This window comes from Nyctereutes procyonoides, unplaced genomic scaffold (assembly GCF_905146905.1).
Source record: "Nyctereutes procyonoides isolate TBG_1078 unplaced genomic scaffold, NYPRO_anot_genome, whole genome shotgun sequence".
Classification (NCBI taxonomy): Eukaryota; Metazoa; Chordata; class Mammalia; order Carnivora; family Canidae; genus Nyctereutes; species Nyctereutes procyonoides.
This window is the reverse complement of record NW_026575131.1, coordinates 6071560-6090148: the sequence shown is the minus strand read 5'-3', so window position 1 is coordinate 6090148 and position 18589 is coordinate 6071560. Positions and strand designations below refer to the sequence as shown.

Below are 18589 nucleotides of genomic sequence, written 5' to 3'. Positions count from 1 at the left end.
GCTGTTGGCCACTAGTTCAATGTTAATGAATCAACAAGAGATATTAAATAAAGTGTCTTTAAACAGAAAGTAAGGTTATGTACTCATCAGTTGATAAAACATATTGTGACCAGAGTCTGGCAGGAACCTAGCCCTGTATTTTCCATGAGTGATGGTTTAGTATTCACTAGTTTGGTGTTCAGGGTTTCACTATAGAACTGTAGAATTTAAATAACATTTTCACTATAAAATTTAAATATTTATCTAGTAGAGAAACACACTGAAATATTATGAGTGAAATTAAATGATGTTTAGGATTGCTTTAAAATATTCCAGCAGTGGGATAAAGGTATACATATGGAGAGTATAAAAGAAACATGATAGCAAAGGTGAAAGACTGTGGAAGTGGTAATTCATTAGAATATTCTCTCTACTTTTGTGTTTGAAAATGACCGTGACAGAAGGTTTAAAAAACAGATTGATGATAAAACCTTGGGGGAAGAATATCTTACTTGGTAGCTTTCACTCTGGACCCTCTGTGGGGATAGGGCTCCCAATGATACCACCTGAGATCTCATTATGGGGGAATCCCAAACCCTTGAAAGCAGAGAACCAAGCTGAGAGGTTCGGGAGCCCTGGCTGTAGTCTCTGCCTCACCTCAGACTTGCTCTGCTACTTCTGGTAACCCACAGTGCCTCTGAACCTTTTTTCTTATCAGTTAAATAAGGAAATTGAATTGGACAGCCTCTGGGTTCCCCTTCATTGTTAAAACCCTCTCATTCTAAAACCATTATTTCCTAAATTGGCATGTTCTGCTACAATATTGCAGCCTCCTGCCAGCTCTCTCTTCCCTGCCCCATTCATCCTGATGCCACTAGTCTGTGAACCTTGCTGAAATTCTTTTTTTTTTTTGCAACACTCTAACCAGGGAAATATACTCATTTTGATTTATCTAAATCAAAGTCTGAACTCTAAGCCCAGCAGTTAAGGCCTGTGCAGGTAGACCATCCACTGAAGCCCTCAGGTTAAGAAGGGACCAGGAGGGCAGCCGGGGCGGCTCAGTGGTGTACTACCACCTTCGGCCCTGGGCCTGATCCTGGAGACCTGGTTGTGACCCCGGGGTCTTGGGATCGAGTCCCTGCAAGGAGCCTACTTCTCCCTCTGCCTGTGTCTCTGCCTCTCTCTCTCTCTCTTATGAATAAATAAAATTTAAAAAAAAAAGGGACCAGGAAACAGGGACAACACAGGGTACACCAAACTATTGCAGAAACAGAGGAAAGCCACCCAAGACTGCCTAGGGAGGCAAGAGGAAGTCTCTTGGAGGAAGAGCTATATGAGCTGAGGCCTGGGGCGGGGCAGGAATTACTGCTGCAAACCAAGGAGAGGAGGATGGTCCAGGCCAAGGCCAAGGCAAGTGTGCGTGAAGTCCTGGAGACCAGAGAAATTTGAAAAAGCCTCGGATTCCAAAGATTTCAAAGCCATCACATCAAGCCCCATGAATCTCCCTGGCATTATTTGCCACCCTTCCCTGTCACCCACCTTCCCCACCTGCCCAGCACGTGTGGTACGTGTGCTGGGGACCCTGGGACTCATAATGGGAAAAGTATACATTGAACTCCCTACTAGACCTCCTTTAAGATAACCAGGTCAGGATTAACTTTTAACGCTTTCCCACGCCCTTTTATTTTGCGCATCCGGCGTAATTCTAACGACCCACTTCTCCATAGAGGAAACCAAAGCTCAAAAAGGGTAAATCACTCGAGCCGGCCCAGCCAGGGAGAGGGGCTGGGGATCTCAACGCAGCCTGACTCCTGGCCGTTGTCCTTCACCACACGGGCAGCCCTGCACAGTGGCATTTAGACCGGCGTCTGCGAGAGGGCGCCGGCGGGCAGGTTGCGGGCAGGTTGCGGGCAGGTTGCGGGCGTGCTGCAGCCGACGCATCCACACTGCGAGGGCCGAGGGCGCCGTCGGGGGGCCGCGCACACACCCGCTCTCTTCAGTGGAATCGGGTGCCCTCCGTGTCCCATCCCGCCCCCCGCCCCCCGCCCCCCGCGCCTGGGTTAGAGTCCCATTTCCACTACCTCCTAACTAGCTGACATCGGACAATAACTGAGGATGTCACATGTTAAATGAATCTTGCGAGGCCGCTGTGGGGATTAAACGAAAGCAGCATCTGTATATTCCAGGGGGGGACAGGAAGGGGAACTCGCTTACACGCGGAGAAGGGTGAAACCGGGGCACAGAAAACGCGCCTTCAGGGCCTGCGCAGGCGCTCTCCGCAAGCACCCGGCGGGCGCTCCCGCGGGCTCCGCGGCTGCGCATTCGGCCCGGCTTTGCGGCCGCACTGCTTGACGGCAGCGGTCTCCGCCCTCCGGCCGGCGTTGCCGAGGCAACGACAAGCGCGTGGGGCCGAGAAAGGTAAGGCGCGGGCTTGGCTGCCAGCGGCGTCCGGAGGCGCTGAGCGCGGTGGCGGCGGCTCGAGGTGGGGGTTCTGCTGCGAGAAGAGTCGTCGCCTTCTCGGAACCCCCCCCCCGGAAGCGAGAAAGGCGTGTAGCCTTCCCCCGGTGGCACAGCCACCCCAGAGTGGGCCGGGCGGGGAGCCAGGCTTCCTGGTCGCGCCCGAAGCAACCCCCTCTTCTGCGAGCACCTGTAGCCCTTTGTGCTGCTTTTCGTTCTTTCTGAGGAACTGGACGTGGCCACATCCAGTACTGGGGGCCGGGGACGTCGAGGTGTATCGGACACCCTCTTTGCCCCTGGGGAGCCTCAGCCGCTGGTGCGGTTGTTGGGGGGGGGGGGGGCACTCGAGGAAGTCTGCAGAGGGGTGAATTAAGACGGGGAGTCGGCACTTGGGGGGCCCTGCACACTCTGGCTTGCGTGCGGTCATTGGTGGCTGTCGCAGCCCCCGTCTGGCCAACACCTTGCACACGGCAGGCCCGGTACGAGGCGCCTTCGCAGTTACCCCCTTCATCCTCACAACAGCCTTCAAGGGGTTTATGTTTTGTTTACGTGGCTTAGTCTCACGTCCTAACTTGAAAACTCCCCAGGGGCTGGATTGTTCGCCTTGTCCCTTTCATCCTTGCCTCCCATAGCCCAGGAGGTACACGGTTGGAGCTTCAAACATTTTTTAATTGGGAGAAGGTGAGCTTTACTGAGTAGGAGGTTTTAACCAGGTTTGTTTGGCAAGGTCTTTCCAGGGGGTCGGAAAACTAATGGAATTCCCTCTCCCGTTTTTGTTTTGCTTGGAATAAACGTTTGCTGAGCACCTGAACGGTGTTAGCTTGTTTGTTCAAGGGAAACATGAGCCCTTTTTTTTGTTTATTTTTTAAGATTTTATTTATTCATGAGAGGCACAGAGAGAGAGACAGGCAGAGGGAGAAGCAGGCTCCATGCAGGGAGCCCGACGTGGGACTCGATCCCGGGCCTCCAGGATCACGCCCTGGGCTGAAGGCGGCGCTAAACCGCTGAGCCACCCGGGCTGCCCAAGCCCTACTTTTCATAGTAAAGTAAATGGACCTAATGCTACTTGTATTTGGAGGCAAGTATGCCGCCGCCCCCGCCCCCCCTCCCCCTTTGGGAAAGGAAAAGCTACATCCTTTACAGGTGCATAGCACTCGGCCCCTAGGGAGCTGTTGGGAGTGAGTTTGAATCGGCTATTCTGTCACCAGTAGTTGGCAGCTGTGTGACTACATGTTAAGATCACCTGGGTCCCACCCCAGAATTTCTGATGTAATTGCAGGTAAGTTCTGAGCATTAGAGTTTTGAGATTTCCCCCAGGTGATTCTAAGGGCAGCCAAGCTTGAGAGCCACTGTTGTATACCATCCCAGGTTAATTAATCTTATTTCAGTCGTCGTTCCCTGCTTGAGAGTCTCTGCATCAACTCCAAGTCTAAACCAGCTTTCATGTTCCAAACCCCTTGACAACTGGCTCTGTCGTACCTACACATCTGTGTGTGCTTCAGACATGGGTGGTCTTTTAGGCCAGACTTCTTTTTTTTTTTTTTAATTTTTATTTATGATAGTCACACAGGGAGAGAGAGAGAGAGAGGCAAAGACATAGGAAGAGGGAGAAGCAGGCTCCATGCACTGGGAGCCCGACATGGGATTCGATCCCGGGTCTCCAGGATCGCGCCCTGGGCCAAAGGCAGGCACCAAACCGCTGCGCCACCCAGGGATCCCTAGGCCAGACTTCTTGCAATGCTATGTCTCTGTACAGTGGAGCTTTGGGCAAATAACTGGCCCTCTCTAAGACTCAGTTTCCTTGTTTGTGAAAGAGGATGCCAGTACCCATGTGTGTACCATATAGCACAGTCAGTGCCTAGCATGTCGTACCCATGGATGATGATTACCTCTTCTCAATTTACTCACGCCATACCTTGACATTATGCTGTTCTCCTATCATGGCACTAAAGAAACGTGTCGTAAATGCCTACTGCACATATGGAGAATAGTGAATTCATTCCTTTCTCCCCTCTTTACCTTTCAAGTTTAGCACAAGACAACTTCACAAAACCATGAAACAAGATCGTTTGGTTTGTCCTACTGAATTTTTAAAATAACAGCTTTATTGAGAGACCGTTACACATACATAAAACTCACCCTTGTAGGGGACCCCTGGGTGGCTCAGTGGTTGAGAGTCTGCCTTTGGCTCAGGCATGATCCCAGTGTCCTGGGATCAAGTCCCACATCAGGCTTCCTGCATGGAGCCTGCTTCTCCCTCTGCTTATGTCCCTGCTTTTCTCTCTCTGTGTGTCTCTCAATGAATGAATGAATGAATGAATGAATGAATGAATAAAATCAATCTTAAAAAAAAAACCCTTGTAAAATGTACAATTCAGTAATGTTAGTATATTCACAGAGTTGGTCAGCCATCACATCATCACTGCACTCTGGTTTTAAAGCATTTTCATCACCCTCAAAAAAAAAAAAATCCATTCCTGGGATCCCTGGGTGGCGCAGCAGTTTGGCGCCTGCCTTTGGCCCTGGGGCGCGATCCTGGAGACCCGGGATCAAATCCCACATCGGGCTTTGGTGCATGGAGCCTGCTTCTCCCTCTGCCTGTGTCTCTGCCTCTCTTTCTCTCTGTGTGACTATCATAAATTAAAAAAAAAAAAAAATCCATTCCTATTAGCAGTCACTCCCCGTTTCTCCCTTCACTCAGCAGCTGGCAGTCACTAATCTACTTTGTGTCTCTATGGATTTGCTGTTGTGGACTTTTCATATTAATGGTCTTATACAATATGTGGTCTTTTGTGACTGCTTTCACTTAATGCTTTCAAGCTTCATACACACTGTAGCATATATCAACACTTCCTTTGCTGGTAATCCATTCTATATGGATACATCACAATTTTTTTAATCCATTCATCTGTTGATGGACATTTGGTTTGTTACTGCTTTTTTAACTATTATAAATCATACTACTGTAAACATTCAGGTACAGATTTTTGCATGAACATGTTTTCAGTTTTCTTGTATCTGTACCAAGGACTGGAATTATATGGGTATTTTGCATTTAACATCTGAGTGACTTCCAGACTTTTCCAGTGCTGTTCAATTTGAAGATGAAGAAACAGGGCTCAGAGAGCTTAAGTGGGTTGTGCAAGGTCACATGATAATGATGGCAGGTTTGCATATATTGGAGGCCTATCAGCCAAATTCTTGGTAATTTGGCGGGGACAGGTGACTTGGGGACCCTACTCTTCTGCCATCTTGCCCCGCCTATCAGCCAAATTCTTGAAGCCTGTTCTGCCACATGGGCAAAAGTAACACCAGATCACAGACTTTGAGATTTAATGGAAAACAATGTTTTGTGGCAGGAACCTTTCTGTCACACACATACAGGTTGAAGTACGAAGTTCTTGACATCAAGTGTCCTAGCTCATTCTTGGTATTTTTAAGTGTATAGCATCAGTCTGAGGGAAAATTCCAAACTAGGCAAATTAAAATATAACTTCATTGTCACTTGTTTGAGATAATTTAATTGGAAGTTCTTGAAGTTAGCCATTTAACATTTTCTCTTTTCTTAAAATTCCAAATGTAGCATATACAAGTTAAATCCTAACCAGAAGTTAAGTTATAAAAGTGAAAAATCTCATAAAAGTCCAACATGTTCCTGGAAATGCCTAGAAAGTTTTTCACTAGATTGCAACATCTGCCTCAAAAAAGCTGACACGGCATCAAGTGTTAGAATAAATTGCTGTTTCTTCTGTTGAATACTAAATGCAATCATTGGCTTAGATTGAGGGATAAGTTGGCAAATGACAGTTTAGCTAAAATGCTCTTGGAAGAAAATCTCTTAATTGTTCGTTAATGTGCAACATACGTGGTTTTGTTAGGAATGCTTTACAGCAGTGTGTGTGTGTGTTTATATATATTTATAATGTATATGAGTCATGCTCAGTATATAATTCCCTTGAGGGATCTTACTTAAAAATTCTAGTGTTTTGCTGCTTAGCATACTTAGTCAAGTCTATGAAGGTTCCAACTTGCTGATTCTTCTTTTTCATAGTTATCTTTGTACTTGATTTATCAATTTCTATAACTCTTCCTTGGTCTGTGTTTTCCTTTGTCCTCATCTAATTCCTCCGTTTCTTTGAGAGGGCAGATAAAGGTATCACACAATGGACAAGGCAAGGTATTTTATTTCTTTTTAATGGTCATAAACCCATACAACCACTTACCTTCCTCAGATTTGGCCATTGTCACTGGCTGTTTCAGGCTTGGTGGCATCCATTGCCCAATAGATGCTGGTATTAGGTGCAGGAGGCATTTTAATAAGCAGTCTTACTTCATTTTCTGGATCCATGTAGATGAAACTTGTAATATGGCTCCACTGTATCTTCAAACACCAGATCTGCTGTCAGCTTAAATTGAACCTGGGACGAAGGAGCAGCAGATTCAAGTCTCCCTTCTCATCCCGGGGTGTCTGTTGGAAGAGTGGAGTGCCTGGCCCAGACTCTTGCACTGTGTACATTTTCTCCCCCTTGCATGTGGTTTAGTTTTCCTAAGTTAGATGTATCTGCTGGGGCTCTGTTTCTTTATCACACAATGCACTCAACTTCATTTCCTTCCTTTAGCCATTATGGAATTGCAGCCTGTTGTGGTACCTTCAGTTTGCTTTCATATGTGTTATGTGCTTGTTTTGTCTCCTCAGATTGAATATAAGGCCTGGAAGGGAGAGGTACTGGCTTTGGCTTCCTTTACTTCCTCAGGGTGCTGAGTGCACACTAAGTAATCCCATAATTATCCAGAATCCTTTAGCTCCTAACCTTGAGAAATAGTGGGCCTTCAGACAAAGTGGGTCAGATGCTGCCTGTGCTTGCAGCAGAACCCAGGGAGAAGAGTGGAGGCTTTGGAATTCAGCAGACCTGGGATCATCCCAAGGGGCATTTTACAAAGTCTCTCTAACTTGAACCTATTTTCCTCACCTACCAGAGTTGGTAGTGCTCACCCCATAATAATAATTAAAGCAAATACACACATGATGCTCATTATGTACCAGGTACTCTTCTAGGCCCTTTATGGGGGGTCTTAACTCTAAGGTAGAGTCTGTTTTTATCCTTATTTTGTAGATAAGGAAACCAAAGCATGGAGAGATTAAGCAGCTTTTGCCCAACATCACACAGGACATAGTAAAACTAATTCCAGTCCTGGCACTCTGGCTTTAGAGTTCCTGCTCTTCACCACTAGTATGTGGTGGGTACATAACAGACCTGAAATGGTAACTGTTTCTGTCATTGTTGTTATTAATTTACCTTAAACATGGGGAGATGAATGACCTTTAGAATATATATTAAGGTCCTTTTTTGGAAAAGGAAATACTAGATTTAATTCTCTGAGGACAGTGCCTTATCTTTATATCCCCAGCACCTCTGATTATCAGAAGGTCCTAGTAGGTATTCAGTAAATGCCTGTTGTTTGAGTGAAAGAATGGGAGTAATCCTGATAGGAATCCTATTGTGCTTGCTGTCCATAGACTTTTGCATGGCATGATGACTTTGGGCATGACACTAGGCCTCAGTCTTGTCCACTCTAGTTAGAAATATTGCCACTGACTTCTTGGGCATGGTTGTGAGAATTGAGATATTTTAGGTGATGGATTAGTAGTGCTTGTACAAAATGTTCTCATTACTCATTCTTCTAGTTCACTGCTTTTAAATATTTTATTTTTCCCACAGACCACAAAATTTTCTGAGCCTAAAGATAAATGCACCCTGTTTTTGATCAATATAGTTATGGATTGGCTGTTTCTTTCTCCTTATTATACTCTTTAAAAAACAGTTACCCCTGAGAAATGGCAGAAGCAGTTTTCCGTGCCCCAAAGCGGAAAAGAAGAGTATATGAGAGTTTTGAGTCTCCACTGCCCATCCCTTTTGGTCAAGACTGTGGGCCTAAGCAAGATTTCAAAGTGTTCACAGCAGAGATGATAAACAACAATGTAATTGTGAGGAACACAGAAGATATGGAGCAGCTCTATGGGAAAGTAAGTACTGGCGGCTTTGGCATGGCTACTTCCTGACAGTCCTGAGCCAGGTATCCTTTTTGTTTCCTCCCATTCACTCCCAAAATCAGACCATAATTGACCCATATTCTTTTCTTGCCTTTCAATCCCATGTAGGAGAGGAACTACACAATTTGAATCAGGTGCCCTGAAGCCATATACTGATGAGGAAGGCTCCCCAACCCATGAACCCACATTTCAACAATAAACTGCAATCAGTGCATTGGCCTTTCTTGTCTTTAAGTTACAGAAGCCATGCATATTCATAAATATGCCAAGCAATTTACAGAAATGTAATGGGTAAAAACTCCCCACTCCCATTCCATCTCCAGAGATAAACACAGAATGGCATATTGTTCTGGCTCAGAGACAGATGAGGCTTCAGCATGTACTCTGACTTGTTATCTGTGCTCTCATCTGTTTGGCGACCTCTTCTTAGATAAGGACAATTTCCAGTTTTTGCTGTTTTCCACCAATGTTAGATTTAGGTTGAGATTGATAGCTTGCTTTTTTTTTTTTTTTTTTTTTTTGTCCATAGCCAGTTCATTACTATATATATATATATATATTTTTTTTTTAAGTAATCTCTACCCCCAGCATGGGGCTCGAACTCACAACCTCGAGATCAAGAGTCACATGCTATATCAATTGAGCCAGCCAAGTGCTCCAACTGGGGCATTTTTTAAATAGCTTTATTGATGTATAATTTAGCGTCATAAAATTCACCCATTGTAAATGTGCAATTCAGTGATTGTAGTAAATTCATAGAGTTGTGCAACACCATCATGGTCCAGTATGGGGGATTCCCAGCAGGGAATGCAAGTACCATTGCACTTAATCCCTGTTCCCACTCCCAGCCCATGTCACCCACTTCCTATGTGATCCACTTCCTCTCTAAAATGTGCCTTTCTAGACACTTTATATAAAATATATATGGTGTAGCCAGTTTCTCAAGGTGGAATACAGCATGTGGCATTGATCCTTGTGATGGGGGTCTAGGCTAAGGCCCTGCCTCTACCTGTCCCATTGCCTTGAGCTTAGTTATAAGGCACATAAGGTATACTGAAAACTTACTAGAACTCTTCAAACAATCAGAGATGAATGCTAAGATCTTCGTTAGTAATCATTAAGTAATCAGAGGGAAAATGTAAACCCATGAAAAATAGAACAAATCTGTTGTTAACTCAAATAGTTGTTTTCCCTCAGCTAAAAAATTGGCAACTAAACATAAACTGACTTTGTTTTCTCTTTTCCCGGAAGGGTTATTTTGGAAAAGGTATCCTGTCTAGAAGCCGTCCAAACTTCACAATTTCAGATCCTAAGCTCGTTGCTAAGTGGAAAGGTAACCTTGTACCTCATTCTGTCCTTTTGGCAAATTATATTCTTTCATCTTTGATCTTACATTTCAGATTACATAGGAAAATTCTTGAAAATGTTATAGGAAAATTCTCTAGACTTGAAGTAACATGCACAATGACAATTTTACTCCTAAAACTAGCAACCAGAATAGGGTTCTGATGTTTGGTGAAAACATGTTCTATCTAATTTCTGGAGTCATCAAAAGTATTATTCAGGCTTTTCTGTTGTTGAATGTTGACTAGCAGAGTACTATGCATGCAGAAGGTACCATATGCAAATAAGTTTTACATTTTTTATTTCTAGAATTAGAATTTATTTATTTTTATTTTTATTTTTTTTAAAGATTTTGTTTATTCATGAGAGACACACAGAGAGAGGCAGAGACACAGGCAGAGGGAAAAGCAGGCTCCACGCAGGGAGCCCGATGTGGGACTCGATCCCGGGTCTCCAGGATCACGCCCTGGGCTGAAGGCGGCGCTAAGCCACTGAGCCACTGGGGCTGCCCTAGAATTAGAATTTATAACGATAACCGTAATAATGAATTTGTTAAAACATTAGCTAATGTGTATAGTTCTTACTTGCTTGACTTGCCATATTTAACTTAAAAATATTTTACCTTCATGTATTTGTCTGTGGAAGTCTCATGGTGATTGTATAACCAATGCCAGCAGACTAAAACATCCTTAGGATTTTTTGTAAGAAAAAAATACAAATTAAAACTGCACTAAAATACTATTTTAGCAATCAGATTGGCAAGAATCCAAAAGTTTGACAGTAGTCTCCTTGGGGAGGTCCAGAGAAGCACTCTCCATACTACGGATGGGAATGCAGATGGTACAACTGTTACAGAGGGGAATTTAGCAATGCCGAGCAAAATTATGTATAGATCTGCTTTTTTCCCCCCATCAATCCTCCTCCCCCACCAACCCCTGGTCACTTTAATATGTTTTCTGTGCCTATAAGGTTGCCCATTCTAGATATTTCATGTAAGTGGAATCATACATTGTGAAGCCTTTTGTGTCTTCCACTTTGGATGTTTTCAAGGGTCATCCGTGTTGTGGCATGCATCCAAACTTCATCCTGAGTGATATCCCGTTTTATGGATATACCATGTTTTGTTTATCCATTCATCCAACGATGGACGTTTGGGTTGTTCCCATTTTGGGGCTGTTATGAAGAGTGCTGCTGTGAACAAGTAATTGTGTGGACGTATATTTTCATTTCTCCTAGGTATTTACCTACGAGTGGACTTGCTGGATCATACGATAATTCTGTTTTAATTTCTTTAGGAAATGTCAAACTGTTTTCCACAACACCCGCCCCGTGTTACATTCCTACCAGTAGTGCACAAAGTTTCCAATTTCTCCACTTGCTGGTTTCTGCTTTTGGATTTATTCATTTGTTTATGATAGCCATCTTAGTGTGAAGTGGTAAAAGTTTTTAATATTAATCAAGTCCAGTTTATCTATTTTTTTCTTTTGTTATCTATGGTTTTAGTATCATATTTAGGAAACCATTGCCAAATCCAAGCTGATACAGATTTACCCCTGTGTTTTCTTCTAAGAGTTTTACAGTTTCAACTCTTAAATTTAGATCTCTGATCCATTTTAAGTTAATTTTTGTATGTGATATAAGGTAGGGGTCTAGCTTCATGTTTTGTCCATGGATATCCAGTTGTCCCAGTACATGCATTTACTTTCAACCCAGCAGTTCCATTTCTAGAAATTTATCTGAAAGATACACTGGCAAAAATATGAAAAGAATAGCTATTCATTGCAACACTGTTTCTTATATTAAAAGACTGGAAACAACCCAAATGTCCATTAGGAGAGGATTAGTCGATTAAACTGTATTGCATTCATATAATGAAGTACCATGGAGCTGAGCTAAGAATGAGGGATCACTGGGATGTATTTCTAAGCGAAGAAAGCACAGTAAGGCGGAGTCTGTGTAGTGTGCCATGGTTTATCTGAAGGTGGGGGGTTATAAATATATTTTTGAAACTTTAGGATAAACCATAGATTCATTTTAATGCCTATGGGGGAGGGCGGAACAGGATGGAGAAAGAGGTAAGACTTTATAGATTTGACTTTGGAACCTTGTAAATATATTACATGATTGCAAAACAAAGTTAAATTTTAAAAAGTAATTAAAAAAACGGAACTTACGTATCAGGTTGGCAGTATAGCCACAGAGGAAAACTATTTTGAATGACTGTAAATATGGTAAATTGAGGTAATCTATCCTTTTTATTTTTTAAAATATTTATTCATGAGAGACACACAGAGGCAGAGACGGAGGGAAAGGGAGAAGTAGACTCTCTGAGGGGAGCCCGAAGCAGCACTTGACCCCAGGACCCTGGGATCGTGACCTGAGCCAAAGGCAGATGCTCATCCACTGAGCCACCCAGGTGCCCCTTGAGATTCAATCCTAATAGAATAGACTGTGTCAGTTATCTCTTGGCACAGTGTTGTTTAACCAACCAGTGGCTTTCAGCAGCAACCAAATTGTTCACAAGTCCACAAGTTTGCTAGGTAGGTCTGCTGATCTTGGCTGGATGTGCTCATCCATCTGGTTAGTTATGGAGATCAGCTGACTGCTCTAATGGAACTAGTCCAATAATGGGTCTAGCTGAACTCACTACTGTCTGGTTGTCTGTCAAATGGCTGGTCTAGGATGGTCTCAGCTGGGATGAGGGGCAGGGGACACAATGCTTATCAACTGGGGTGAGGGATGGGGGGCATCATGTGTATCAGCTGGGATGAGGGGTGGGAGGGCACCATGTGTGTTATCTTTGGCAGGCTAGCCCAGTTATGTTCTCATGGTTTTGGTGGAGGGTCACAAGCAAGCCCCAGTGTGCCACTGCTTTTCAGGCCTCTGATTACAGGGTTTGCTATTATTCCAACTGGTCTAACATCAAGGTGTTTGGCGGATGGAAGACCTGAAGAATTGGGGCCATCAGTGCAATCTGCCCTATACTCAAAGGAAGAATAGCAAAATAATCTTCACATTGCTTTCAGCCATTATTTTATAGGTGTTACCATTGGTACTGTTATTCTGAGACTGTGGTATGTATATTGTGTGAAAAACAAATGATTAATTATGTTGGTATGGTTGAGAGCCAAGATTTTCACATGAACATTGATATCAGAAAGCAAAGAAGCTTATCAAAAACTGCTAGGCTTATTTCAAAAGAAGATATGCAGGCCAAAGATGGAAACATTTGAGCATCAATAAGAATAATAATATAGGGGCACCCAGACGGCTCAGTCAGTTAAGTGTCCAACTCTGATTCTCTCTCCCGTAAAAAAAAAAAAAAAAAAAGAAAGAAAATCCAGTCATTGGTAATAATATCCCTGAAAGGGATATTTATCCTGGTTCATGCTGATATATGCCAGAAGAAATTCCTGGTTTACCTGCGGAGGATCACCATTTTGGAAATTGGTAAACATGAACTGGTTCTCGGGGTAAACTGAATAGTGAGGGACTCCTCTTTATAGATTCCTGCTAATAAACTAAGAAGGAATAATAAGAATGTCACCATCTTGAGTCCTCTGATAAAGCATTGATCACCAATGGTGTTGATAACATACAAAGAGACTCCTTTTTTTTTTTGTCTTGGAAACACACAGTGCCACCCATGAAGTAGGCTGCCCAGAATATTGAGCCTGAATCTGATCAAGCCTATAGTTGCCCAATTTACAGGAAACAAGGTCAAAGAACGTATTAAGCCAGTGCTGCTTAAAGGTAATGATGTGTCACAAGATAAGTCCTTTGCACCAGAATGGAAATAGATCCCATACTTCTTAGCTATTTATCTCTGGCTTTCTTCTCCATGAAAATATGGCTGTGAAAACAAGGTGAGCTGAACCAAGCAGTGTGCTAGGTGAGACTCGTAGAGTAACATAGAGTGAGACATTACTTGGTACAAGCCCTTGGACCATCCACAAGCAGTTCTGAGGGCAGACCAGGAGGCAGTTGTATAGGACAGAAACCCATTGCTTCAATAAATGAATTACAGGGAAGAAAATCATGGTGGGGAAACAAATATTAGAATCAACTTCAGATGTATCAATCAGTTGTAATATAAGAGCCTTATATAGATTTTGAGTCAGACTTTCCAAAAAAGAAAAAAATTCAGACAATGCGTAGGTTTGGATGAGGCTAAGGAATTAATTTTTAAAAGTGATAAGGGTATCACAATTTCTTTTTTTTGGGGGGGGGGTTAATAATTTTTTTTTAGGTAAGCTCTATGTCCAATGTGAAACTTAAACTCACAAGCCCAAGATGAAGAGTTGCATGCTCTACCAACTAAGCCAACCAGGCACTCCCCCGCCCCATCTTTTAGACAACTGTTTTTTATATTTTTAAAGAAGAGTCTTTAAAGAAATACATAATGAACTACTTAGCGATGCTGTGATAGAATGTGAGGGATCTTTTTCAAAATCATCTGGGGACGAGGGGAGTGAGCAGAAGAACAGAGAAAGCAAGATTGGCCATGAGTTGTTAAAGTTGAGGGATGGCAACATGGGAATTTATTATACTATTCTCTTTACTTTTGTACGTCTGAAAATTTTTTTGTAATGCGTGTTTCAAAAAGAGTGGAAAAAAAATAGCATGCTGACCCCCACCACCAGCTTTATCAGTTACTAATATTTGGTCAGAAACAGAAAGATTTCAAATAGTATATTGATCTTAACAATTGAGAATCTTTTCCTTATCTGTATAGTAACTAAATTTTGGAGAATAACAAATTTGAAGGAAATGAATTTATGCCAAGGAAATAGAAATTTAACTTGTGGACTGCCCTGAAGAAGTAAATCTCAAATGTCCATTTTAGGATGTTCTTCAAAATTCTGGCTTCAGCCTCATCTTCCACCTTCTCTATCCACTTTCTTCTACTTATTGGCACTATAGCCACCTTGGGCTGCTTGCCATTCCATGAACCTGCCATGGATTTACTCTCTCTCAGCCTCTCCATGGCTTCCCCTGCCTGTTTTCCCCTGGTCTGCCTGGTGAACTCATTCATTCTTCAGAGCCCTGCTCAACTTCTCCTCTTCCATGATGTTTTTTACTAAGCCTTTCAGGCAAAGCTAGCTAGTCCTTTTATAACCCTTTACTTGGTCATATATCAGCTTGGGTTAGAATCAGTCATTTCTGATCTATCTGCCCAACTAGACTGAATATCTCTAGAAGATGGGATTTACTTTATTACTTCTGTATCCAGTGCTTGGCACAAGGACGGCTGTCAGTAAAACTCGCTAAATTATCATTTTTGTTAAATTACCAGAGGGAGGGAGGTCATGACCGAGAAAACTGACAAATTCCTGAGGAGGTAGAAATCTTTGAACTTTTAGGGTTTTTAAAGCTGATGATCATCTATTCTAAGCCTTTAATGTGCTGTGAAGAAAGCTGAGTTTGGGTAAGGAGAAATGAGTTGCCCAAAGGCAGAGTCAGAGAGGATGAACCTACACCATCAAATGATCAGTAAATAAATAACATTGTAGGTGGAAAGGTTCAACCAGCCAGATGCTTAGACCTCCCAGGTCCACACCCAGAACCAACACTGCCATGAAATTGTGGGTACATGTGGGGTGCTTTCACTAACGATGTCTTATGAAGGGACACCTGGGTGGCTCAGGTCGTGACCCCAGAGTCCTGGGATCGAGTCCCACATTGGGCTCTCCAGGGAGTCTGCTTCTCCCTCTGCCTATGTCTCTGCCTCTCTGTGTGTGTCTCTCATGAATAAATAAATAAATAAAATCTTAAAAAAAAAAAAAAAAGATACCTTATGGAGCACGGAAAAATGGGGATAAAATGCCTCAACATTCTCATCTGAAAAATGAGGGCATATACATTCAGAGGTGGCAGAGGGGTTTCCTCTTGCATGCCATTGCTGCCATGCTACAGTGTTAGATTGAGAACGGTTTCAGGGTCACATCTGGGCATAGCAAGAGCACTGAGATCAGTCAGCATTGCCTTCCGATGGGTTCAGGGGGTAGGTTCGTGAAGTAATGGCATATAAAGCACGCCCTTGCTAGTTGGGCAGGATCAGTCAGCCTTCTAGATATGTGATTTTGTGATTCTTGAAATTTCTTTGTCTTTTCTGGATTTTCAGTGGGTTTTTTCCCTTTAAGGAAAATTTGTCTGAACAGAACTTCTTTATTGTTACAGATATGAAGACAGACATGCCTATAATCACGTCAACAAAGTAAGTCATGGTGACCTTGGCTTAATTACGGCTTAAATCAGATCTGTTTGTAGATAACCTTTTCCAATGTGATAACGCACACCTTTTTTTTTTTTTGATGGTAGATTTGTCCTTGAAAATTATATCTGAATTTTATGTGGATCAAATCATTTAAAATGTACTGTTTATTTTTTAAATAATCCTAGGTCAAATCCTTTGCCACTTGAATTCCTTCCAAAATACAAACAATTACCCTGTAATGTGTATGTCTTTAAGTGCTAAAGTGCTTATGCATAGATCTAAAACTGGCCTCTGCCCGGTCTTCTTTCCTCCCTCTACACTTGAAGGGTGAGAGAAAGGCTTTCGCAGAGGCTCTTCCTCATCCACTCATACAGTCACAACTCCTTCCTTTCTTTGCACTCTTCCTATTTCCCAGAACTTTTCTCCCTCTCTCCTGAAGCACACACACTGCCTGGCTGTTGCTGCCCATCCCACGATCCAGCTTACATGTCACTCTCCTGGAGGTTTTCTCATCACCATTACCCTCCCTTGGTTGGGGTCGTTCTTCTGGTTCCCACACAGTCTGCCTTGGCGCCCCTCACTGTGCCGCCCATCATACTAGATTGTCAGTTCCTGGAGAGCAGAGACCATGCCTGATTCTTCTCTGCAGCCCCAACACTTAGCAGTCCCTTGGTAGGATTTTGTGGACTAAACATTCATGCATTTAAATCCTCATTGTCGGGACACCTGGGTGGCTCAGTGGTTGAGCATCTGCCTTCAGCCCAGGGCATTATCCTGGAGACCCAGGATCGAGTCCCACGTCGGGCTCCCTGCATGGAGCCTGCTTCTCCCTCTGCCTGTGTCTCTGCCTCTTTCTGTGTGTCTCTCATGAATAAATAATTTAAATCTTTTAAATAAATAAATAAAATCCTCCTTGTCCTGAGGGGCAGCTCAAGTTGCAACTCTTCTCTAACCCTTCTAAAAATATTGAAGCCCACATGGTTTTTCATCTTGTTTCTAGCACATACTGGCAGAATCTGACAGCTCCTCTTTGCTCCCGTGGCCAGAGAAGTGGCCAGGGGCAGTGACACCAGGGAGATCTCAGTGGCTGCTCTGGCTATACCTGCAGGCTGGATGTGGGGGTGTGGGGGGGACCTGCTAAGCCCACATCACAGGAGGAACTGAAGTAAAGCTGCAGTCTACACCAGGACTCAGAAACCACAGAAGCCTGCCCCTCAGAACTGAACCCTGATCCAGCTGGCAGTGGACATGACTTGATGTCAAGCCAGTCTTGAGTATGTGAGGTTCTGGATAGGGGAAGATTATCACCTGCTTGCGGCTATCCCTTTGTAAGTTCTACAGTAATAATATTGCAAGCATTTTATTGATCTTTGTTATTAGTTCCCCAAGGATACCATAGCTTTAAAAAGCAGAAATTTATTCTCATACTTCTGGAGACTAGAAGTCCAAAATCAAGGTGTCAGCAGGGCAGTGCTCCCTCAGAAGGTTCTAGGAGAGGATCCTTCCATCTTCCCTGTCTTGTCTGAGCTTCTGGTGGTAGCCAACAATCTTTGGCCTTCCTTGGCTTGTAGCTGCATCTTTCCTGGCTCTTCCTGTCATCACATGGAGGTCCCCCTTGTGCATACCTGTGTGCCTCTGTCCACATTTCCCTCTTCTTCCAACAAGGAAACAAATCAGTATGATTTCATCTTAATTTAGTTACATCTACAAAGACCCTGTTTCCAGAGAAGTTTACATTCAAAGGTGCCAGGGGTTAGGATGTAACCATACCTGACAGTTCTGTCAGAAAATTATGCCCCCCTAGTCAATACTTGATTAATTACTTGGCCATAATAATTGCAGTCACGATCTAAATTGTTAAATGTTGAAAGAAGTGGGCTCATTTTTCAGGTTAATTCTCCAGCTTAAGTACATGTTATGATTATTTCTCTACTATTCGCTCTGAAACTCTGATCCCTTTCTTAAGTGAATTCACTCTGATTGGCCTTTTTCCAACAGTAGTTGTCCTTAGATGATGAGAAATTTCCATGTAATATTTTCTGGGGGTGAGCATCAGGACCTTCAAGTGACGCCCTAGGTGATGCATGTAGGTTGTGTCCTTGAAGGGCCACCCATGAGGGAGGTGGTCTCCCCTCCTATTTGTAGTCCTTTATTCAGCCAACATCTACTGCAGGTGCCTGTGTCAAGCATTGGGTACATGCTGCAGATACAAGAAGAGGAAAAGATTTCATCTCTTTTCTCGAGGGATTTACAGTCTAATGGAGGAGGAAGAGGTGTAAATAATTGCACTCTTTGGTAATAAATATTATAGTGAGATATTGCTGATATCATCATCATCATAGCCAACAGTACTGGTTGGTCCAACAGTGCTAGTTACTAGTCTAGGTTCTTTACCTGATCATCTCAGTTCATCTTCTCAAGAACCCTTTGAGGTAGGTGTAGTCATTTCTGTCTCATACATGAGGAACCTAGAAGTGGCTTGTCCAAAATTATTTCCTCTCAGACCAGGCAGTTCAGCTCCAGAGCCTCCAAGGAATTGA

At 43.2% G+C, this 18589-nt stretch overlaps 1 protein-coding gene across 8 annotated transcripts in view; it reads left to right on the top strand.

Annotated features, from left to right (window-relative positions):
- The first annotated feature begins 2341 nt into the window (after positions 1-2341).
- Positions 2342-18589, top strand: part of TSEN2 (tRNA splicing endonuclease subunit 2) — a 58488-nt gene continuing 42240 nt past the window's right edge. For 4 of the 8 annotated variants that reach the window (XR_008666852.1, XR_008666853.1, XR_008666854.1 and 1 more), the window contains exons 1-4: positions 2919-3514; positions 8260-8461; positions 9740-9821; positions 16013-16049. Coding sequence is in view for 4 of the 8 variants with exons in the window: in XM_055343424.1 (XP_055199399.1) it covers positions 8273-8461; positions 9740-9821; positions 16013-16049 (308 nt within the window). In the remaining 4 variants the exon portion in view is untranslated. Of the gene's footprint in view, positions 2398-2913; positions 3515-3625; positions 3716-6916; positions 6947-8259; positions 8462-9739; positions 9822-16012; positions 16050-18589 lie in introns of those variants that run through there. The other 4 variants (XM_055343425.1, XR_008666855.1, XM_055343426.1 and 1 more) reach the window with 4 other exon arrangements.